Source organism: Delphinus delphis, chromosome X, assembly GCF_949987515.2.
Source record: "Delphinus delphis chromosome X, mDelDel1.2, whole genome shotgun sequence".
NCBI classification, from domain to species: domain Eukaryota; kingdom Metazoa; phylum Chordata; class Mammalia; order Artiodactyla; family Delphinidae; genus Delphinus; species Delphinus delphis.
In genome coordinates this window covers 80,823,897-80,848,198 of record NC_082704.1, presented here as the reverse complement: position 1 = coordinate 80,848,198, position 24,302 = coordinate 80,823,897, and the positions used below count along the sequence as shown (strand labels likewise).

General features: G+C 43.1%; 1 protein-coding gene across 2 annotated transcripts; it reads left to right on the top strand.

Moving 5' to 3' along the window:
- The first annotated feature begins 161 nt into the window (after positions 1-161).
- On the top strand, positions 162-23,720 carry ALAS2 (5'-aminolevulinate synthase 2). 2 transcript variants are annotated; one of them, XM_060001750.1, is made up of 11 exons: positions 162-236; positions 5,185-5,380; positions 6,023-6,145; positions 6,997-7,107; positions 9,466-9,688; positions 10,241-10,425; positions 13,290-13,469; positions 15,938-16,102; positions 16,677-16,945; positions 19,360-19,522; positions 23,415-23,720. In XM_060001750.1, exons 2-11 carry the CDS (start codon positions 5,215-5,217, stop codon positions 23,576-23,578), a joined length of 1,749 nt encoding a protein of 582 aa, XP_059857733.1. In that variant the 5' UTR covers positions 162-236; positions 5,185-5,214; the 3' UTR covers positions 23,579-23,720. The 2 variants fall into 2 exon arrangements, with proteins under 2 accessions (XP_059857733.1, XP_059857734.1); XM_060001751.1 differs by lacking the exon at positions 6,997-7,107.
- The last annotated feature ends 582 nt before the right edge of the window (positions 23,721-24,302 follow it).

The following is a 24,302-nucleotide window of genomic DNA, read 5'->3' as shown; positions in this document are numbered from 1 at the left end:
GAGAAGGGAAAGAAAATAGAGAGGGGAGAGCCGGTGCTGGGTGAGGGTGGGAGACAAGAGGGGACTACATTGGGTTTTATCTCTAGCAAGGGCCTGAGATACCTTTGGGGCCAATGCAGGGCCAGGCCAGCAGAAGGCGGGGTGGGTGGAGTTGAGCCAAGGGAGAAGGGATAAAACCAGGTCCTGACCCACAGCACCCAACCCGTCGTTCGTTCGTCCTCAGTGCAGGGCAACAGGTAAGTGTTGCTTTCAGCCTGGTGCCCTCTCTCTTGGTCTGCTTGCCCACCTCAAGGCTGTATATGCTGACTCTCTGGCCTGACTAGATCTGACTTTGTCTGTTCCTTAGAATCTGTCACTCTGTCATTTTCTTTTGGCCTCCTATGTCTCTTCCTGTCTTTCCCAGTTTTCAGCTTTCCTTTGTCTTTTTTCCTCATTTCCTCTCCTCTGTTAGTTTTCAAGATCACTCACTTTACTTCATCATTCTCTGACACTCTAGCTTTCTCTTATTTTTCCTTTTTCTGAGGTCTATATGTATCTTTTCCTCTAAATCTCTCTCTCCCTTTCCATCTCTTTCTTCTACTCTGTATCTCTCAGTCTATCTCTTCCATTCCTTCTCTGTCTCCCAAGAAGAGGTCTTGGTATTTTTTTTTTGGCAATTCTCCATTCCTCTCTCACTTTGACTCCTTCTCTCTCCTTGGCTGACAGCAGAGCTCAATGGGTCAGACCCCAGAGGGCCAGAGGTAGGGAGAGAAAACAAAGTGAATGTGGGGTGGTGGGAATGATGAATTGGGAAGGGAGAGATTTGAGGGAATTGAGAGTTGAATAATTAGCAGAAATAAGGGGAGATGGTGGGAGAAGAATGGGGCCCTATGCTGAAAGTCAATTGATTTGTTTTCTCACCCTAATTCACTGTGAGGCAAATCATTCATCCTTTGAAAAAAAGGGCTTGGCCTATGATTTCCACAACCTCTTCTAAGTTTTATTTCATGGTCTTCTAAATTTTTGTTTCTAAGAATTTCTGATTCTGATTCCAGGAATCTAAAATTCTTTATGATTCTTCCATGATGGGGAGAGGGTGCTAGGAAGGGAAGTAAATCCTGATGCTTCCAACTCCTGAAGAGAAGTGACCACATCCCCTCCAGACTTAACTGATTCTTTCAAAGCAGGCCACAAAGGGGAGAGAGAGATCGAGGAACGCTGCAATGAGTGGTTTCTGGCTCTCTCCTGGGGTAGAGTTGTGGTTGGCCCCTCTGATCTCTGGGACTGCAGATTGGCTGCTGACACGAGAGAGGATTTTAAGGTGTAGGGAAAATCTTCTAGTAATGCTCTATCACTTGGTCCAAAATTTCACAGTTACCTCCTTGGATAAAAGCATTGTTTTAAGAAGACCCCGGCAAAGATTGGTGCATAAGTTGTTAAATAATGGAATGAATGAATGTATGAATGAATGAATGTTCACCAGTGCCTGAAATTCCGCTTCAGTTAGAAATCTGTTCCTGTGGTAAAGGCATTGGTTACAACTCAAAATCAAGTGTCCCAGAAAGGGACCTGTTAGTGTAGGAGAGTGGATTTATGCCTGGAGTCAGGCTCTCAGTCAGGATAATGTGTAGTAATATTAGAATCATAGATCCATAGTGGTTAAGTTAGTAGGCTCTGGAACCAGATTGACTAGGTTCAAATCCTGGTTCTCCTACTTAGTAGCTCTGTGACCTGAACAGGTTACTTAATCTTTTGGGCCCTCAGTTTCCTCATCTTTGAAATAAAGTTGATATTAGTATATAACTCACAGGGTTGTCATGAAGATTAAATAAGTCAATGTATGTGAAGCATTTACAAAGGGGTATGGCACAGTGAGAACTCTGTGAGTGTTTGACTGGTAGAACCAGATGGAATCTATGGAGCTATCTAGTCCAATGTTTTTGGAGAAACTGAGGCCCAGAGAGGGAAAATACAGAGCCCAAGTTCATATAGTAAGTTGTAACAGAATCAGGACAAGAATCAGGATTGAGACAAGAATCAAGTTTCCAGACCTGGTCTGGTGTATTCATGATGTTACTTCCCTTGACTATACCTTCACTTTCCCTACATAGAAAATGTAGAATATAAAAAAGAACAGATAACACTTTTTCAGCATTTACTCTAGGATAGGCACTCTTCTATATACTTTATATAGATTATCTTACTGGATCTTCACAACATCCCTGTGAAGTAGATTGTCCTTGTTATTATCTACATTTTAAAGATATAAGACATAGAGCAGAGACATGACTTTTCTAATGTCCCAGAGCTAGTGAGTGGTAGAGCCAGGATTCAAATGCAAGTAGTCTGGCTCCAGAGGCTGTGCTCTTAATACCCTAAATTGCCTAAAATACTCCTTTGATTTGATTTTACTCTCTCCAGTCTCATGATAGGTAGTAAGATAGAATGGAAACAGAGCCCAAGATGGGCAGGCAGAGTGAGGCAGGGCAAATTCCAGGAAAGGAGTGCCAGAACAGAGAAACTGGAACTGAAGCTTGAAAGAACTTGATAATTCAACAAATTCCAAGAAGTAGCCTATATTTTCCCAGGTCCCTGAGAATATCATGGCCGAAAGCCCCTTAGAGATGATGTGTGTACTGAACTTCTGTTTTTATACCTGGGGGTGGGATTCACCATCATCCAAAGGCAGGACTGGACTTTGCTTCCAATCTTGGGGGTTTTTCTTCACATTACATACCCCAATGTTGTCATTATTGTTGTTAATGTTGGGGAAAGGAATTTGCAGGAGCCTGGAACCTGGCCATCTGCTTTGCCTCCTCTCCCTGGGCCATCCGCCCCCCTCACCACCAATAGCTAGGGTCAGCCCCAGCCAGATGCACAGACATGATTCTAGAAAGGAACTCCTCTTCTCTTCCACACCCTGGTCTCAGCTTCGGGAGTGGTCAGACCCTAAACGTGATAAACTCTGGGAGCCTTATCTGTGGTCTGCAGGCTCAGTTCCAAGCAGTTTAGCCTTTGCAGGAAGGCAGGAGAAGGGAAACTCATATCTCCAGATATAAGGTAAGCATCAAATCCAATTCATTACCTACCATATGAGGTAGACATAAATACCTTACATTTGACAGCTGATGAAAGCTGAGACCCAAAGAGGGGAAGTGACTTTCCAAGAACGTCCAACAAGGAGTTGGGGAGCTGGAATTGAAATAAGAAAAGCTAAGATTTTCTTTTAGGCACTTTCCTAAAGTCTTAACATGAGTTTCATTAGTCCTTTCAATACCCCTTGGCCTTTCCCAATTTCAGGACCCACACACCCTACCGCACATACCAACGTATGCTCTTATGACAGCCTGTGAGAGTTGGAGGAGGATGCTCTGGGATGGAACAAGGGGAAGAGGCTGCTTTGTGAGTTAGGAGGAGGGTGTTTGCTCTATGAGATCTAGAAGGGAGGAGTATTGCTCTGTAAGAGGTGAAGGAGGTTGTCATATGACGACATGGCCACGAGTTCCTCCTGTTCACTTTTCCCTCACAACATAAAGCCTTAAATACTAGAGGTGCTGTTAGGTTCTACTAAGTAGCTCTCCTGGTGGTGGGAGGGCCTTAGTCTTACCACATTCCTCCATCTCTCTCCCATTATCCTGTCCCATATCTTGTCTCACCCTCTGATGCTGGATCTCTAGTTTGTCCTTTTTCTTTTAATCTATTTCTCCCTCTTGCTATCTCTAGTTCTCTTTGTCTTTATATGTCTCAGCCCTCCCTCATCACAACCCCCAACCCACCTTAGCCATCTCTCTGTCTCTATCCTTTGATCTTAGCTCTAACTCAGTCTCACTCTAATCTCCCTCAGTAGGGAGGGCCAAGATCCTCTTTCCCTAGCTCTTCTTTGTTGTTCTCCCCCACCCACACAATCTCTGACAGAATTTCTCCTTTACCTTTGTTCCTGACTGACTCTCTGCCTCTGCTGGATTCTCTCCTCTCCTGCTTTCAGTTTTCTGAGTCTTTGTATATTCAGCCATGCTCCTTGATTTCGCCTCATATCCCTTTTTTGTCCCTCTGTCTATCTGTCTCTAACTCTACCTCTGCTCTGTTTCTCTCTCCCTCTCTCTCTTCTCTCATCTTCTCTCTTTCATTCTTTCTTTTATCTCAGTCTATTTCCCTACCTTCTATATTTCCCATAATCCTCTTGTCCTCTGCTTTTCTGGATCAGTCCTCTTCTCCCTGTTCTTATCTCTACCTGTCCCCTTTCCTCTTGCTTTGATCTCTCTCCCGCTATTTCTGTTGTAACTCCACTACTACCATTGCACCTTTGTTCTCTTACTTTCCTCCTTTTATCTTTCCTAATTTTTCTTTCTTTATGACCCTTCCTCTCTTCTCTTTCCTCCATTTGAGTCCCTGCTCATTCATTAATTTACTCCCCAATTCAACAAATATTTATTGAATGCCTACTATGTGTATTTTTTTCTTATATTCTCCCCACCCCGATTCTCTCTTCTGTCTTAGTCTCTGCCTCTTTCATTCACCTATAGACTTGTTTCCCAGATTCCTTGGGTCTTGCTTTCACCTACATCTCTATCTGATTTTCAAAACTCCAGGAGAAAATTCAAAGACAGTAAAATATCTGTCTCGTGGCACATGGTGCCCTTTTGTCCTATTTCCTGAATCTACTTAAGCTGGTACCTATGGCCTCAAGCTCCTTGTCTCTCTGACTGGGTCTGCTCGGGAAACACTCTGAGTGAAGCCTCATGAGCCCTTGTCAATGGCATCTGTCTGCATTAGCAGGTTGAATCTTCATTTGGCTGAGGCCAATATTCTTAGAAAGAGTCTTAGCCCTAAGTGTTGATCAAAGGGTTGGTGGGTTGTCAACTCTCATCCTGCCACACACAATCAGACTTCAATGATCCTTACCATCACAGAGCAGGTCAGTGGCAGAGTCTGAATCAGAATTCAGGCTTTCTGACCTCCAGTGGGAACTCTTTTCTTCACCTCTTTTGTCTAATGATCAGTTTCCTGTTTCTTCCTCTCTGATGCCCTATTAGTACATTTTAATATTTGGAAAGTTCTTACCCTGAAATGACAATAAAGGCATCTCTGGGGAGGGAGGCAAGCATTGGGTGAGAAGCTAAAGGCAAAGGATCAAACACAAGAATGACCCTTGGCTTTCAGCCAGATCTTCATGGTGGAATCTCATCTCTTCCACATCTTATGCAGAACTTCGGGCTCAAGAGGGTGGCAGCAGCCATGTTGCTACAGCGTTGCCCAGTGCTTATCCGGAGCCCCACAGCCATCCTGGGCAAGATGATTAAGACTCACCAGTTCCTGTTTGGTATTGGACGCTGTCCCATCCTGGCCACCCAAGGAACAACCTGTTCTCAAATCCACCTTAAGGCAACCAAGGCTGGAGGGGGTAAGAAGTCACTGCTGGCAAATGGGGGAGAATGTCTGGATCCTAGAGATAAGATTCCAAGTCATATTGGTCATCATTACCTAATAATTGGAAGGGTTCATGTGAAAAGTATCAAGGAAGAATGAGCTTGCCTAAGAGTTCACTGGCCTCTGACTTCTGGCAGTATCTCTAAAAGGAGTTTCACTCTCATTCCCCTCACATTCTATATACTCCAGTCATGCTGAAACTAAAGTTGTCTGGATTAACTCTGTTTTCTTAAGTTTCTGTGTCTTTGCACCTGTCAAATGACTCTCTCCCATTATCTTTACTAGAGTATCTCATACTTCTCATGCAACATTTAACTTGGGCATCATCTCCTCTATGAAGCCTACCTAGACTTCCAGCCTGTCCAAATCCAATTCTGGGTCATGTCCCTTTCCTCTTCTAGCCCATGTCCTCCCTCCAATCCCAGCACTGCTCATAATGTGTCTTCAGTATGTGCCATCCCCAACAACTCAGGAACTCCCCTAGGGACCAGATACATCCATCTCTGTGTCTCTACCATAGCCTGAGATAGAGCTTTGAGATATAGTACTTCTCAGTGACCACTGTTAAACTTACAGCTAGAAGCTCACTGCCACTTACTCTCTTAACTTTACGTAGACTCTCCATCTTGGGCCAAGAGCCACTGTCCCTTCATGCTGTTGGAACTCCAGGATGGGAAGAGTAAAATTGTGCAGAAGGCAGCCCCAGAAGTCCAGGAGGATGTGAAGACTTTCAAGACAGGTTGGAGTTAAGTTCCACCTCATGTAACCTCTACACCTAATGCTTGATTTCACTTTATTACAGTCCTGAGCTAGGCAGCTCAGGGCAGCTAGTATACATTTCATGATGGAAGTCCAGTCTTTTCCAGGGGAACCATGTTACTAAATAGTATAGACTGTGCACTGAAATGCACCCTCCCCAACACACATACATGCTTCTGTAACTTTTAGCTATTAGTCTAAAATGAGCCCTCTAGAGTTCTGCCTCCTCTCTCCCAAGTGGCTAAATGGATTCCAACAGGCTGGGCTCCCACATTTAAGCAATACCACTCTATGACAATCTGGATTTGCATAAAAGAGTGAGTTTTGGAAGCAGCTACATTCTTTAGAAGGGTATGGAGCCCAGGTGAACTCAATTGGTGCAGACCACTGAAGGCCACACTTGAGAGTTGTCCACACTTGAGAGTTGGCCATACAGTCAACATCTTTCATAGACCCTTTTGGGATATAATTAAGAGTAAAAATTTCAAAATTGAATTTTAATGACTTTCAGAAAAGAAGAGTAAGGTACACTGTCCTGCATCTACCTTCCAAGTGAAAGACTCAGCATTGCTGCTCCAGTTGTCTCACCCAAGGGAAAGTCCTAGTGAAGAGAAGTGTAATTCAGCCTATGGATGGCTTCCTGACATATAAGTCTCCACTTGGGGAGATGAGAAAGGGCTAACTTTTCAGAATATTTCTTCTCTCTGTACAAGGCTTCCCTCCTTCCTAAACTTGAATATTTATATGTTGTATTGTGTTTAAAGAAGATAGCACATGCTTTCTTTTTCCCCCCTTTTTTTCATGGCCAACGAATCCCATACTCCTTCTCAGACCTGCCCATCTCCCTGGCCTCAACCAGCCTGAGGAAGCCATTCTTTAGTCCCCAGGAGCCAGAGAAAAATTCAGAGAAGGTCACACACCTGATTCAGAACAACATGGCTGGTGAGTTTGCTGAGGAGGAAGTAAAAGGGGTAGGAATATGGAAGGAATGCTGAAAGGGCTTCTGACACAGTAGAGGCAATGGCAAGAAAGCACTTTAGAGCCAAAGGGAATCTGAGTTTAAATTTTAATGCTGGCACTTGCTGTATCTGCATGCTTTAGAAAGTAAGTCACTCCCCTCCAGTGAGATTTTAATAACTCAACAAGTTATTATGAGAAGGAAATAAAATTACACTTATGGAAGTGCTTCTAACTTGTTATGAAGCTTCATTAAATATTAGGTGTATTCCTATTATTTCTTCTCCATGTTTCCCTCAAAAACTCTCATCCTTTGCAGAGAGCCTTTTTCCCCTCTCTTATATGTGTTTATATTCATTTTTCATAATAGAATGTTTTATTTTCCCAATATAAAAAGAATATAAAGAGGGAAATTTAAAGCACTCAGAGTTCCACCATCCACCATTAGCTTTTTGTCATACTTTTTCCAGATATTTTCCTATGACTAAACACACACACACACACACACACACACACACACACACACACACAACTACACTTCCCTCCACACACATGTTGTTATTAGAAATGTGATCTTATTCCACCTGGAGTTTGTTATTACGCTTTGTTCACTTAACAATATGTTAGGGGCATTATTCAATGTCCCTAAACATAGAGCTGCATAATAATTATTAATGGTTGAATGTGTTCTGTAGCATGAATGCAACATCATTTAGTTAACCAAGCACCTATATTTCAGGTAATTGTTTCCAACTTTTTGTGTGTATTCTTCCACTCTACATTGTATGTTGGTTTTACATACATATAAATGTATCCAAAGATAATATATAGTATTATCTTAGACTTAGTGTGGCTGTACTATAGAGTATTTAGTTATTCCTCTATTGGGTTGCTTCCAATTTTTCCTATTACAAACAGAGGTGCAACAAACATCCTTGAATGTACCTCATGTATATAGGTAAGTGTTCCTCTAGAATAGACACTAAGAGGTGACGATTCTCAGGACGTAAGGGTGTGTACATTTTCAATATTAATAAATATTGCCAATTAGTCCTCCAAAGTGGTGTACCAGTTATCAAAGAGAATCCATATTCTCACACGCTCTCCAGCACTTAGTATTATCACATTTTAAAATCTTTATCAATTTGATGAGTGAAAATTTGTTTTTGCCTTTTGATTTTCCCCGATTAAGCATCTTTTTCTACATTTATTGAATTGTCTGTTTATATTATTTGCCCACTTTTCTATTGGGTTAAAATTTTCCATAATAATTGTTCAGAGTTTCTAAAAAATAAATTCTGGATATCAATTTTTCTGTTAAACATGCTGCAAATATTCCCCTAGGTATGTCAGCATGTGCATTTTAAAAACACTTGGTACATATTTCCAAACATCCCCACAGCAAAGATGTTTCCAATTTACCCCCCTACCATATAAGTTGCCATCTGCAACAATCATGATTTCTGTCTCATGGATAGAGTTCTGGAGTTTCAATTTATCCTAAAAGTAGGGTTGCTCCATTTTGTAGTGGTAATGGTTAAAGAAGTAGACTCTAGGTCACTTATTTGTAGGCCACTTATGTGCTGTATGACCTTGGTCAAGTTACCTAACCTCCATAAGCCTCTGTTTCCGCACTTGTAAAATGGAGATACTAATAGAACTTACCACATAGGGTTGTTATGAGGAATAAATGAAATAATATCTGTAAGTTCCTAAGAGAGGGTATTACATGTAATAGGCACTTATTAAATGTTGGTTATAATAATATTATTTAAAATTATTATTATTACTACTACTACTACTATATTACAATAATCATAATACTACTACTATGTGCCAGACACTAGTTTGGGTGTATTACATTCTGTTTGTCATCAGATGGTCACAATTCTGCAGGGAAGATATTATTAATCCCATTCTACAGATGAGGAAATTAAAACTAAGAGGATTCATGACTTGCTCAAGATTACACAACTAGGAAGTGGCAGAGCTATGACTAGAAACTAGACCCATCAACATTCTTCCACTGAAACTAGAAGTAGTGATTCTAGTAAGGAGGGTGCCATACTAACCTTGGGAAAAGAGATGAGGCCATGCCAAGGGTAGGAAGCCTGAGTGAATGTATAAATAAATTACTAAGTGAATGAGTCAGTGAGTAAGCAAAGGGATGCTTGAATGAAACAGTAGAGAGTTAATGTGACCCAGTAAGTTAATGACTGATCAAATAAATGAATAAATGGAAAGAGAATTGGAGAACACCAAATCAACAGCATGAATAAAATATGGACTAGCCAGGAAGTAATTTAAAATGAATTCTTCTCATCCCCATTTCTACTCCTGCAGGAAACCATGTCTTTGGTTATGACCAGTTTTTTAGGAACAAGATCATGGAGAAGAAACAGGACCATACCTATCGTGTTTTCAAAACTGTGAACCGCTGGGCTGATGCATACCCCTTTGCCGAACACTTCTTTGAGGCATCTGTGGCTTCAAAGGATGTGTCTGTCTGGTGCAGTAATGACTACCTGGGCATGAGCCGGCACCCTCGGGTCTTACAAGCCACACAGTGAGTAGTAGGGTCTGAGCCATGAGCTGTGGGGAGACATCCAGAGAAGAGCCAAAGCCACTCATGGAAGGAAAAGGCAGAGCTGACAGTGGAAACCTTGTTTCCACCCAACACCCCTTTTGTCCAAGGTCTTCCAGCAAATCTAATCCTCAGACATGAACTAAGTCAAAAGCTATGTTTTCCAAACTCTTTGGTGTCCAGTGCTACAAAGGAAAGGATGAGAAACCAAGCAAGGCCCACTCTCTATGAGTTCTTACTCTGGCTGCAGAATGAGTATTGCCAGAGATGATGTGCTAACTCCTCTAGAAGGTCTTCCAAGCTAATCAAGCTCAACATGGCTTCTCCCTCCATCCCTGAGTGCTTTCAGCCTGAGAAGGAAGGTCCATTTCTCCCCATTGTTCCCAGCCTGCCCTCTACCTGGTCATATAGGACACAGCTCATAGAGTCACTAAATCAATACTGATCCCCTTCAAGGAAGAGAAACCTACCCAGTTCCTCAGAATCTGACAAGAATTTCTTCTCCTTGTCCCCTTTCTGTTTTCTCCTGGCCAGAGAGACCCTGCAGCGTCACGGAGCTGGAGCTGGTGGCACCCGCAACATCTCGGGCACCAGCAGGTTTCATGTTGAGCTGGAGCAAGAGCTGGCTGAGCTGCACCAGAAGGACTCAGCCCTGCTATTCTCTTCCTGCTTTGTGGCCAATGACTCTACTCTCTTCACCTTGGCCAAGATCTTGCCAGGTAAGCCTGGTGCCTGAGCTTTGTTCAGGGGTGGTATCCTGCACTACAGCATCCAGGTTTACTGCCTCCATCACTCCTTCCCTGTCTTCTGAGTTCACTTGCTCCCATTGCCCTTCCTTATTACCCACCTTGCATCTCCTCAACACTGGATGACTATATCCCAACCTCACAGAAGGGTAACATCATAAATTTATCATTTCCCAACTCAACTGCACTCTTAACACTTATAAACAGTCCTTTTATGTCCCTACATCAACTTTTTCAAACTTTCTTCCCCCTTCTAAAACCTGTAGCTACCTCCTCCTTCACTCTTAGCAAATAACCTCACATCTTACAACACAAAGAAAACAGAAGCCACCAGACAGGAGCTCCTTTAACTTATAGCCACCAAATCCACACATTCATCTGACTGTTCATGTACCCTTCTTTCATTCTTTCCTTTTACAAATTGAAAGCGCATCTCTCCTTCTGCCTAAAGCCAATCCCTTCACTTATACACTAGATCCCATCTGAATCCCATGTTCCTACTCCCCCATTCTCTAGCCAATAATGTCTTCAACTCATATGCCTGTCATCCTTCCATCATAGCCCAACTCTGGATGAATATAACTCTCCACCTTCTTTTTTTTTTTTTTTTTTTTTTTTTTTGCGGTACGCAGGCCTCTCACTGCTGTGGCCTCTCCCGTTGCGGAGCACAGGCTCCGGACGCGCAAGCTCAGCAGCCATGGCTCACGGGCCCAGCCGCTCCGTGGCATGTGGGATCCTCCCGGACCGGGGCACGAACCCGTGTCCCCTGCATCAGCAGGCGGACTCTCAACCACTGCGCCACCAGGGAAGCCCTCTCCACCTTCTTTATGTCAATCCTGGTCTTATACAATTGCTCAGATGGGAGCCACTAAAAATTCATGATCCCCAATGTCTACCAGGTCCTGGCAATGTCTATGCTGCCTGGCAATCCTGTTTTCATAGTCAGCTCTCCAAGTCTCCAAGGTAACTTTGCCAAACCCCGATCTCTTCAGCCTTCTTACACCTCCACCTGACCTTCAACCACAGCAAATGACTTCACCTCCTACCACACGGAAAATAGAAGACCCCACGCAGTAATGTCCTCAACTTCTTGCCTCAAACTACTTATAAACTCATGAGCATTCCCCTATGTCCTCTCCTCTCTCCTTCTCTCCTGTCACAGTAGAAGAGGTGCCCTTTTTCTTGTTGACTAATTCTTACATTGGTGCTCTGTGTCCTCTACCTCTTCAGGAACCTTGATCTATGAGTTCTCTCTCTCCCTCCTGTATCTTTAGCCTCTCCCTCTCTTTAAAAATGTTGAAGTCTTTTGCATCTCAAAAAAAAAAAAAAACACTTGCCCTCATCACTCTCTAGCTACTGCCCTTCTCTCTCCTCCCTATAACAGCCAAACTGCTTGAGAGAAGTCTCCACACTTGTTATCCACTTCCTCAGTTCCTGTCTATTTTTCAGCACACTGTAAACACCTCCACTGCTTCTCAGAAACTTTTTCCGAGATCACACATAACCCCAGCTAAAGCCAACATCTTTGGGAATGTTTTCAGTGAACCCCCTCTTCAGCCATTAGAATTCAACTTCTTTCCATTTCCTCTGCCACCATCCTCACCTAGACCAACATCATTTTCTTGATTTCACCTTTGCCCTCCTACAATATATTCTTCACAACAATCAGATCACATTTTAAAAATGCAAACCTATCTTTGTTACTCCCCTGCCCCAAACCCTTTAATAGATCCCCACTGCCCTTAGGACCAAATCCAAACTCTTTATAATGCCTTCTAAAGCCCTCAATAATCTGGCCTCTACCTCTCTCTTCAGGCTCATCTTTTGACACCCCTCCTCTCACTCTTTCATTCAGTAATATATTAATTCATATATTCATTCACTCACTTGAAAATCAGTAATTTGTTTTTTATCCATTCATTCATTCATTCATTCAGGAAAGGTTTGCTTAACATCTAAAGTACACTTAGTCTTAACCTGGGTACCAGAGACAGAAAGATAAAAAGATGTGGCTCCTGCTCCCTAGAAATTCCCAGTCTAGTTATCTTTCACAGCAGGTCCTCCAGGTAGTCATGCCTGATTTCCACAGGTAGAAGTGATCCCTTACTCTAATGAAAGGCCACAGTTCCTTGATGTCAGTGCAGTTTTGGGGGCCCAGGGATCAACTCCATCCACCAATTTCCCATCTCTACCTGTTCTCCCAGCATTGTCCAGTAAAAAGCCCTGCATTCCTCAGGTCCTAGAGAAAGGTCTTCCCCTCTCTGGACCTTAGCTTCCTCACTTGTACAGTAAAGGGATTAGATTCCATGGTCACCAATGGCCCTTCCAGCTCTGACTTGTCATGAGCTTATGATTCAAATTGTGAAAGTCTGATGAGTGTCTACCCTGTAACTATAAGCAGAAGGATGCTACCTGGAAGAGGTGGGATTTCATCTAGATCAGGAAGAATCTAGCATCAGTCCAAATCAGCAAATATTCCCTGGGATAAACTCCTTTCTAAGGCTTAATCTTGGTGTCTAGGAGAAGGAACCTAGGTCCTGTCCTCAGGAAACTCTGGAGCTTCTTGGGAAATTCAAATTTCCTCCACCCCAAGATAGTCAAAGGCCAGACCAGAGTTAGAAATGCCTGGAGGGAAGAGTGTAGGGGTCAGAATTTCAGGGCAGAGGAGTCCTTCCAAGAGAGGAAGAGGTGTTACAAAGGCTTCCAGAGGATGGAGAAGCAGAGCAGAGTCTTTAAAGGGAGGAAAGGGTTGGCTCTCTGTCCCTGCCAGGTCAATCCTGAGGTTGAAGTGTGAATACTGGGACTGAAGCTTAAGCATTATGCATCTGGTTCTTCAGGGTGCGAGATTTACTCAGATGCAGGCAACCATGCTTCAATGATCCAAGGTATCCGCAATAGTGGAGCAGCGAAGTTTGTCTTCAGGCACAATGACCCTGACCACCTGAAGAAACTTCTAAAGAAGTCTAACCCTGAGACACCCAAAATTGTGGCCTTTGAGACTGTTCACTCCATGGATGGTATGTATATGTGTGAGTGTATGTTTACTAAAATTGGTCTCACAAAAACTATGATGATAATGATAACAGCTAACATTTATAGTGCTTATTATGTGCCAAGCAAAATTATTAGTATTTTACATGTATTAATTCACTTAATCTTCACAGTGATTCTATGAGGTAGGTGCTATCATTATTTCTGTTTATTTATATGAGGAAATTGAGACATAAACAAGTGAAGTGACTTGCCCTAGGTCACACAACCAGTAACTGCCAAAGGATGGAGGCAGCTATTACACTGATCTCAAAGGTTAAGAAACTAAAGTGCGGAGACAGTATGCAATTTGTCTTGGTTGGCTCAGTAAATTGGTGCCAAAGTGAGTAGCTGCACCCTAGGATGTACGATTCCAATTCCTTCACATGACACTCCCTCCATTAGAAGTGCAAATCAATCATCCCAGTGTCTGGTTTCTGCAACAGAAAATTTCACAAACCATTACCTGGGAGATTTTTCAGGGTCCAATATCATCCTACCTCTTTTCTTTTCCCAACTGAAACAATGCTCAAATCATTCCATTGTTGTCCCTTTTAAGCAGAAGTCATGTGTTTTAGGCATAACCTTCTGGATTTATTAAAAGGAAGAGGTCCTCACTTCATTTCAACTTGTCACTTTTCCAAGTGAAACAAAGGAGAGTCCACTGTGTTCTCTGATTTAGCCAATGTAAGTGCCATCACATCAAGCAATGGTGATGCACAGGCTGTTGAACCAAACTATCCATGTTCAAGTCCCAGTATGACAACTTACTAGCTTGGGCAAGTTTCTTAATTGCTCTGTGTCTCAGTTGCCTTACCTTTAAAAATGGAGATGATAATAATAGAGTAGCTGCGAGAATTTAAGTAAGTTAATTTATATAATGAACTTATTGTCATGCCCTCTTTCACAGTTCTACAACTAACAATGATTATATTTCTACCATTGAGACTACTCTAATTCATTCATTCTTTTTTTTTTTTTTTTTGGCCACACTGCATGGCTTGTGGGACCTTAGCTCCCCGACCAGGGATCAAACCTGGGCCCTCAGCAGTGAGAGCACAGAGTCCTAATCACTGTACCACTAGGGAATTCCCTCTAATTCATTACTTCTGTAGTGAAAGCCATGTTGGAACCATTCTACTTCCTTACACTTGCAAATGAATGGTTCCTGATTCTTTTGGTGGAAACCCTGCCTAAATTGTCAACCATAGGGCTGAATTCCTCCCACTGAAATGATGCTTGAGCCATCACACTGTCCTTTTTGTCTTGGGCTCCAACTCCTGTGGTTTTCTCCCCTCCTGTTGTCCCAGCTCACATACTTTTATCCAGGCCTGGAGTCCCTGTTCCCACCAGAAGAAGTTTCTTCTGTATTCCAACTCCCTGTACCATTAGTTTCCAGCGATGGGGAATGGCAGAAGTGTGGGTTTTTGTATATGTAGAGTGGCCACAAAGTCTATACATGAGAGTCACAGCCATTTGAAGACCTTATAAACGACTATCAGCATAGAAGATGTCTAGAATAACAGGGAAAAATGGTAAATCTGCATGGAAAATGTACAGGAACATACAGATTACTTCTAATTCACTTTCATTCAGTATATTGAGACTGAGTCTGTGGGTGGGGGCCCTCAAGTAACAACATTGACAGAGATGAGACAGAAATATATTCCCACAGAGACACAGAAAAGACACAGAGGCACAAAGAAACTCAGAAAGAGAGAAAGATATAGAGAAAAAAAGTCTGAAGTCAGAAAGGTAGATAAAAAAGGGACACAAACAGTAAGAAAGAGAGAAGTGAGAGAGGAACGTGAGGGAGGGAGTGAGAGAGACACTGACAAAGAGACAGAGGGAGGAAGTGGAGAGGAGAGAGAAAAACAGAAGCAGAGATAGAAAAATAGAGAAACAAAGATGGAAATAGCCACAAAAAGAGAGATAGTGACAAAAAGCCAGAAAGACAGAAATAGGGAGGACCAGTGAAGAATAATAATATTGACAGGGCTGCCAACAGTACTTGGCTGAGGGGGCAAGCAGGATCTAAAATCAGGACCACATTAACCTGGAGCAAAAGGTTATTTTTTTCAATTTATTTAAACAAAGACATCATATAGGCTAGTGCCAATCCTAGATGGAAATACACAGACTTGTACAGAAAAAAAAAAAGAAGCAGAGAGAGGCTGGCAAATAGCATAAACAAGATGACAGATATTATCAGAATGAAGTAAAAATAGAAAGAGGCAAGTCTTAATCACAGGTTGGAGAAAACACACACACACACAGCTTAGGTGGGAGTGGGGTGAAATTAGTCAACACATATAAAGAGGTTTGGCATAGCCCCAACTGACAGTGCACACCCACCTCCTTTCCCAACCTAAAGTAGTTATGGGTCACAAATTCCGTGCTGGAGATGGAGCTGGGGAAGGGTTATGATCTACCTCTATTTGTTGGCTTTGCTCAGGTGCCATCTGTCCCCTTGAGGAGTTGTGTGATGTGGCCCACCAGTATGGGGCTCTGACCTTCGTGGATGAGGTTCATGCTGTAGGACTGTATGGGTCCCGGGGTGCTGGGATTGGGGAGCGTGATGGAATTATGCACAAGATTGACATCATCTCTGGAACTCTTGGTGAGTGAGTCCCTTGAGTTGCCCTTATATACAATCCAGAAAGGAAGCCCCTAGAAGACCCTTTTCTTCCTCCTCCCCACAACTGCAGGAGCTATTCGGGTAGAATTTACAGCCCCAGGCTATGGAACTCGTGGATTCTCTCATCCCACTCCCACCCCACTGCAGAGTTGCTGAGAAAGTCTGGGAGGGTTTTCTGAGAAGACCCCTGAGCCAGGCCAAATAGCCAAGTTCAACTCAGTGAGTGGAGAGTTGTGGTTCTAAACTCCTCCCCCACCCCAGCCCCAAACTTCATTTTAGCTCCACTTTTGGGCCTAACCAGTTGATGGTCCCACCCAGCTCCTGCATATCTAGTCATTGCATATGGCAGCCCTTGAAAGTCCTATCTCAAAGCAGCAGAATTATCAGCTCTGTCTGCCTTGTCATGGACAGGGGAGATGAACAGAGGCCTGTGAAGGGAGTCTGGAGCTCCAGCTTTTGGTATACCGCCTTGTGTTACCTGGTGCATGACCCTGTTCCTTGGGGGACTGATAATGGGGTCTGTGCATATCCTCCTCATTCTCCTCCTTGTCTCCAGGCAAGGCCTTTGGCTGTGTGGGCGGCTATATCGCCAGCACCCGTGACTTGGTAGACATGGTGCGCTCCTATGCTGCTGGCTTCATCTTCACCACTTCACTGCCTCCCATGGTGCTCTCTGGGGCTCTGGAATCCGTGCGGCTGCTCAAGGGAGAGGAGGGCCAAGCCCTGAGGCGGGCCCACCAGCGCAATGTCAAGCACATGCGTCAGCTACTAATGGACAGAGGCCTTCCTGTCATCCCATGCCCCAGCCACATCATCCCCATTCGGGTGAGAGCCCCACACTGCCCATTTCCTTCTCTACCTATCTCTTCTGGGAGCCTTCCCACACCCAGCAAACCAACACCTGTTCCTGTCAACTCTGCTTTCTTGTTAATCATCCTCCTTATTGCCAGTTTTGTTGCCCTTTTTGAAAAATTATCAGTCATTCTGGATTAGCCAGTCCTTTTTTTTTTGTTTGCATTATCTCATGCCTATTTTGCATTAGCTATTATCTCATGCTTATTAGACTGTCCTGACCCTCAGTTTTTTCAAACTGTGGATCAAGACCATTAATGGGACACAAAGTCAGTTTAGTGGGTTATGATTAGCATTAAAAAATAGAAGAAATAGAATAGGAAATGTTGGAGCACATCACACATAGTAAGGGTATTGTTTTATGAGAAATTTGTTTCAGTTGCGTATATGCACGTTTATGTGTATGTGTGTATAGTACGGTCATGGTGTGAAATGTATTTCTTAACGGAGAACTGAAGTCAGAAAATAGAAAATCAAAATCCATGGGGCTAGCTGCTACTTTGGATTCCCAACTATGTTTGTGTTTACTGCCTTTAAAAATGAACCTCTGGGGCTTCCCTGGTGGCGCAGTCGTTGAGAGTCCGCCTGACGATGCAGGGGACGCAGGCTCGTGCCCCGGTCCGGGAGGATCCCACGTGGCACAGAGCAACTGGGCCCATAAGCCATGCCGTTGAGCCTGCGCGTCCGGAGCCTGTGCTCCGCGGCAGGAGAGGCCACAGCAGTGAGAGGCCCACATACCGAAAAAAAACAAGAACCGCTATTGTATGTACGTGCCACACTTTCTTTATCCATTCATCTGTCGATGTACACTTAGGTTGCTTCCATGTCCTGGCTATTGTAAATACAGTTGCAATGAACATTGTGGTACATGACTCTTTTGATGGACCTAGCGACTGTCATATAGAGTGAAGTCAGAAAGAGAAAAACAAATACCATATGCTAACACATATATACGGAATGTTAAAAAAAAAAAAAGGTTCTGAAGAACCTAGGGGCAGGACAGGAATAAAGACGCAGACTTTGAGAATGCACTTGAGGACATAGGGAGGGGGTAGGGTAAGCTGGGATGAAGTGAGAGTAGTATAGACATATATACATTACCAAATATAAAATAGATAGCTAGTGGGAAGCAGCTGCATAGCACAGGGAGATCAGCTCGGTGCTTTGTGTTCACCTAGAGGGGTGGGATAGGGAGGGTGGGAGGGAGATGCAAGAGGGAGGAGATATGGGGACATATGTATATGTATGTATACATGTATGTATGTATATGTATAGCGGATTCACTTTGTTATACGGCAGAAACTAACACACCAGTGCAAAGCAATTATACTCCAATAAAGATGTTAAAAAAATGAACTGCTAATTCTTTCTTAAACTCTTAAATGACATCTATTTGTGTGTGTCGGTAAGCTGGGGTATGGTAAGGACAATTTTTTGTGACCTTTATTGATGAGAATGGTCACTGTTCTTGGGCCAACCCAATGTTCCCTTGAAAGACTGCTTTTGTAAATATCTTTCTTTAATTAACCCAGTGGCAGCACCCCAGAGGTGGCTTGGGGGGGTTTATCTTCCTACTCAGAAGCACCCCAAATTAACATACTAGCTAAGTATGCTTGCTCTGCCAACAACTTCAAGACAAGGTCCCTAGTGCCACCTTCACCTCCTTTCATTTTTTTTTTAATTGCAGTATAGTTGACTTACAATATTGTGTTAGTTTCAGGTGTACAGCAAAGTGATTCAGTTATATATATATTTTTTTCAGATTATTTTCCATTATAGGTTATTACAAGATAGTAATAGTTCCCTGTGTTATATATTTAATAGTTCCCTGTGACTATAGTTCCCTGTGTTATGTAGTAAATCCTTGTTGCTTATGTATTTTATGTATAGTAGTTTGTATCTGTTAATCCCATACTCCTAATTTATCCCTCCCCTCCTCCCTTTCCCCTTAGGCATCCATAAGTTTGTTTTCTGTGAGTCTGTTTTCTTTATAGATTCATTTGTATTATCTTTTAGTCTCCACATATAAGTGATATCATATAATATTTGTCTTTCTCTGTCTTACTTCATTTAGTATAATATTCTCCAGGTCCATACATGTTGCTACAAATGGCAATATTTCACTCTTTTATGGCTGAGTAATATTCCACTGTGTGTGTGTATGTGCTGCTATGAACATTGAGGTACATGTATCTCAAATTTGCTTGCTGCCTCTGAGCAACTCCTTGATAGAAATTCTAGACCTGCCACTGACTAAGCCTTTTATGAAAAAATATGTCCCCAAATTCAGTGGTGTTCCTTGATCTGGTTCCCTCCACCTACTTAATGGAGCTAGTGATAGTGGTCCCAGGGTAGCAGATACTGACAGACTTTTCTCCTGAGCCCAGGTGGGTGATGCAGCACTGAACAGCAGGATCTGTGATCTCCTGCTCTCCAAGCATGGCATCTATGTGCAAGCCATCAACTACCCAACTGTCCCCCGGGGTGAGGAGCTGCTGCGCTTGGCACCCTCCCCCCACCACAGCCCTCAGATGATGGAAGACTTTGTGGGTAAGTCCTCAACATGGGTGCCTACAGTACTCTCCTTCCCTTCAGCCCCAGTATGTGAAGAAGTTGAGAATGGATGCCATTCAGTTTAAAAATATATTCCTGGAACATCTATTATGTGCCAGACCCTATACTAGGGTCATAAATTAATGAGAAACAGTCCTTATACTCATAGGGCTTCAGTTTGGTTGAGGAGATCATAGCAGACCCAAACAATGACTTCAAGGGCTGATCAAAATTCAACAAAGACAATGTATGGGGGAGTTGTGGGAGCAGAGAGGAGGGGCCTGACCCAACCTGTGGGATTCAAGACAGGCTTCCTAGTGGAGGTGACACCTGAGCTGAGTCTTACAAAGCTGTGTGGTATTGGGCCAAGAGAAGAAAGAGGGTGTAGTAGGGGTATTCCTAGCAGAAGGAAGAGCATGAAGAAAGGCAAGGAGGAGGGTGAGAAGTAGCCTGGGACTTATCAAGAATAAGCAGTTGTTACTGGAATGTAGGGTAGTAAGAATGGAGGGGTGGAGGGCAGTGTTTATCTATGAACCTACAAAGACAACACAAGATTTAGAGGCTTGTAGAGCTGAATAGTTTGGGTTTTATCCTGAAGGATGCCAGTTTAGATGCTCTCTGGTGGTCTAGTGGTTAGGATTCGGCACTCTGAAAGATGCCAGTTTAGTCAATTCACCTAAAGTTTACTGGATTCCTGTTGGGTGCAGGGCCTGGCATAGAGCAGGTTCTCTTTCTAGGTCTGTTGGGTGAAAGACACATAGGCAGTTGATGGTATAGCAAAGGAGACAGACATAAACATGGATCGTACTGGTCCAGTGTGATGAGTTCCAGTACTCTGGGAACTGGAAGGAGAGTACTCATTTATGGCTAGAGAGGGTATAGGAAGGGTGAAATTAAAGAGGCTTTATTGGTAAGGAAGTCCTGCTGCACCTTGAAGTACATGTGGTATGGTGTAAGGACATTCCAGAATAAGGGAATTCCATGAGCATGGACCTAGAGATAGGAAAACAGAGGGCAGGCATGGGCAACAGTCATTCTGTTTGTCTGGAGCATAGGCAGAATGAGAGTCCCGGGAAGAAAAGACAGGTAGGTGCCATTCATTCATTCATTTAAAAACATCAAATAATGCTAGCCAACATTTATTAAGTATTTACCACGTGCCAAGAACTGTTCTAAACACTTTACATGTATAAACTCATCTAATCCTCATGGGGTACAGATGGTATTATTAGTATTTCCATTTTATACATGTAGAAATTGAGGCATAAAAATATATAATAACTGGTCCAAAGTCACACAGCTAATAGATTTGAACTGCAGAGTCTGTTTCTACATCCATGCTCATACCACTAGATCTGTATACTACCTCTGTGAACTAATGATCTAGACTTCTGGACCTTTTGCTCAGTCCTCTCACTTGCTCCAGGCTTCAATTATAGACCTCTCAGTACTCTCAGTTCTCTGAGTGTCCATTTATGCTGGGCTTTTGCAGGAAAGAAATATGAGGCATCCACCATGACTCCACCAGTCAGTCCTTCAATGTCATAGCCAACCCATCACGAAATCTTGCAAATGTTCTCTACAATCACTCTCTAATGTCTTTTCTCCACTGCCACTTCTTTAAGCCATGTCAATGTGATTTCTTCCTAATTTTCCTGCTTCTCTCTTGCTTCCTTCTAATCCCTTATCCATATTGACCACTAGAGGGATTTTTCTAAAAATCTGACCATATAGCTCTCTTGCCTAAACCTCTTCATTTTTCCCTATTGTCTAGACTAGAGCAGTGGTCTCCAAGGTGAGGTATGCAAGATGATCCATAGGGTAAGGGGATTTATTAGAATTTTATGTTTACTTTTTATATTAAAAAATAGGAAATTAAGTGTGACTGATATTGATCTCTAATATATAGAGTGACAATAATATACGTATATAGTATATAAAAAATACATACATTGGAGGTACATACTACAACTTTTGTACTAATAGGATGTATAAGCCCCCAAATTGGAGACAACTGGCCTGGAGAACAGTCAAAGCTCCTTGGCATGGCATTCAGTGCCTTCAACATGGTGAACTCTATGCCCTCACTTCTTGCCCACATTCATTTTATTTCTCCAGCTACACTGAATGATTTATAGTTCCCTCATTTTGCTCTAGCCTCTTACCTCTGGGATTTTGCTAATGATGCTCCTTTCTGATTGGAATGCCCTCCCTCACCCCTTACTCTGGCTTACTTCTTTTCATCTTCTAGACTTAATCAGGCATCCTTTCATTCATTTTTCGACACATATTTATTGAGTACCTACTGTGTGCTAGATACTGTTCTAGGTGCTGGGGATCCAGTAGTAAACAAAACAGACACAAATTCCCTATTCTTCTGGAACTTACATTCTAGTGGAAGGAGATAGTCAAAAAACACTTTAAAAAGTAAGTGCAAATTAAATAGCATGGTAGTTCTAAGCACTATGGAAAAAAATAGAGCAGAAAAAACGTGCTGGTTGGGGGGATACATGGGCTAGCTTGGAGGAGGGTTGTAGCATTAAATGGAGTGTTATGGGTAGAGACAACCAAAGTGACACTTGAGCAAAGATATGAAGGAGGTGAAGGAGTTAGCTGGGCAGAAATCTAAGAGAAGGGCATCCCAGGCAGAGAGAACAGCCTAAGACAAGGAAGATCCTAACACAGCAGTATTCCTTCTGTATTTGAAGAACAGTAAGTAGATGAGTGTGGATGGAGTGGTGTGAGCAAGAGGGAAAGAGACAGAAAACTGAGGAGGGGCAATGTGGGCTAGACTGTGTAGGGTATTATAGGCCACTGGAAGGGTTATGGCTTTAACTCTGAAATGGAGAGCCTTCTGAAGGATTTAAGCAGAGGAGTAACATATCTGATTCAGGTTTTAAAAGAATTTCTCTGACTTCTATGTTGAGAATAGACTGAAAGACTGGGAGCAGGGACATCCATTAGGGGGCTACTGTAATATTCCGGGTTAAGAAATTATGGTGGCTCAGACCTGAAAATAGCACTGTAGGTGATGAGAAGTGGTCAGATTTTGAAGGTAGAGCCAATGGTATTTGCTGATAGACTGGATGTATGGTAGGAAGAAAGAGAAAAATAAAGGATGGCTCAAACATTTTTGTACTGAGCAACTGGAATTGCCATCAACTGAGATGGGTAAGGCTGAAAGTAGGGTAGACTTGGTGGAGAGTAGGGAGATCAGTAGCTCAGTTGTGCTCATGTTAAGTTACAGATGCCTACTAGATATCCAGGTGGAGATATAGAAAGGCAATTGGATACACAAGTCTAGAATTCAGGATACAGCTTTGGGCTAGAGATGAAAATTTCACAATCATCAGCATGTGATGGTATTTAAAGCCATAAAACTAGATGAGATCACACAGGGAGTAGGCATGAAAAAAAGCCAGGGACAGAGACACAACTGAGGTACTTCTGACAGCAAGGTCAGGTTCTGTCCTCTGGGCTCCCACTCCCTCTAGGAAAAACCCCTGCCCCAGGCTCCCAGGTCACAATACTGACGACACTGTGTGGGTAGTGTCAGTGTCACCTTCCTCACCAGGCTAGGAGTTTCCAACTAGATGGATTCACTTCTTGAGCCACAGCATGTCCTGTACTTAGGGCTTGGTTCAGGCCAGGTCAGTATAGCTTCAAATTATGTCACATGAGTGCTTCTCAAACTTTTATACATCACAGCACCCATACACATATGCTAACATTCATAGCACACGGTGGAGCAAACTGAGGAGGATACCTCTGGTTCCGAGACATCTCAAAGGGTTGGGGGGATCAATATCTTGGCACATCTGTAATGTGACACAGGGATTAAGACCTACTCTAACCAATTATTTCCCTCCCCTCCCCTCACTACCTTCAGAGAAGCTGCTGGCAGCCTGGACTGAGGTGGGGCTGCCCCTCCAGGATGTATCTATAGCTGCCTGCAACTTCTGTCGTCGTCCTGTGCACTTCGAGCTCATGAGTGAGTGGGAACGTTCCTACTTTGGGAACATGGGGCCCCAGTATGTCACCACCTATGCCTGAGAAACAAGCTGCCTTGGATCCCCACCACACCTGCACCTCTCTTGGGGCTGGGCCGCCTCCTGTCCTCTGCTTTGTTGTGTGCCTCTAGCTGACTTGAGCCTGAAAATAAAGAGCAAAGTGTAGCATTTGTAGCCCTTTGTTTGACAGAGAACAGACAACTACATTATACCTGACGCCCTCAGACAAGTGGCAGAGCCATGAGGAAACCACTGATCACCTGTTGGTCATTTTACTGATAGGGAAACAGATCCAGAAAGAGCAAGAGGCCAAAAACTACACAGTGAGTTAAACAAAGAGCCAGGACATTTGGCAGGTTTATATCAAATGGCTCTTTCCCCATGGTTTCAACAAGAATCCAGGGATTGACTCTTCATGCGTAGGCCCAGAAACTCAGGCCCCAGGTAGCCTCTGAAGCCAGGAGGTGGAATCAGCCCAAACCAATCTGCCTGGAGAAAAAGACTGGTTCCCCAAAACTTTGGAGATATTTTCCAACAGAGAGAATGGATGTCCTCCTCAATCCATTATCCTCTTTGCTTCTCACAGCACCTTATAAAACAAGACTTATCAGTTCTGTTTCCCAAGGTGAGAAAGAGGCTTGGCTATAGCAAGCAACTTGTTCAAGGCAATGCTCCCAAACTTTCTAGGTCATAACACACTGAAAACATTTGCATGGCATGCTTGGGTGAATTAATGGTATTACTTGTCTAGGAGGCAATCTTTCCTG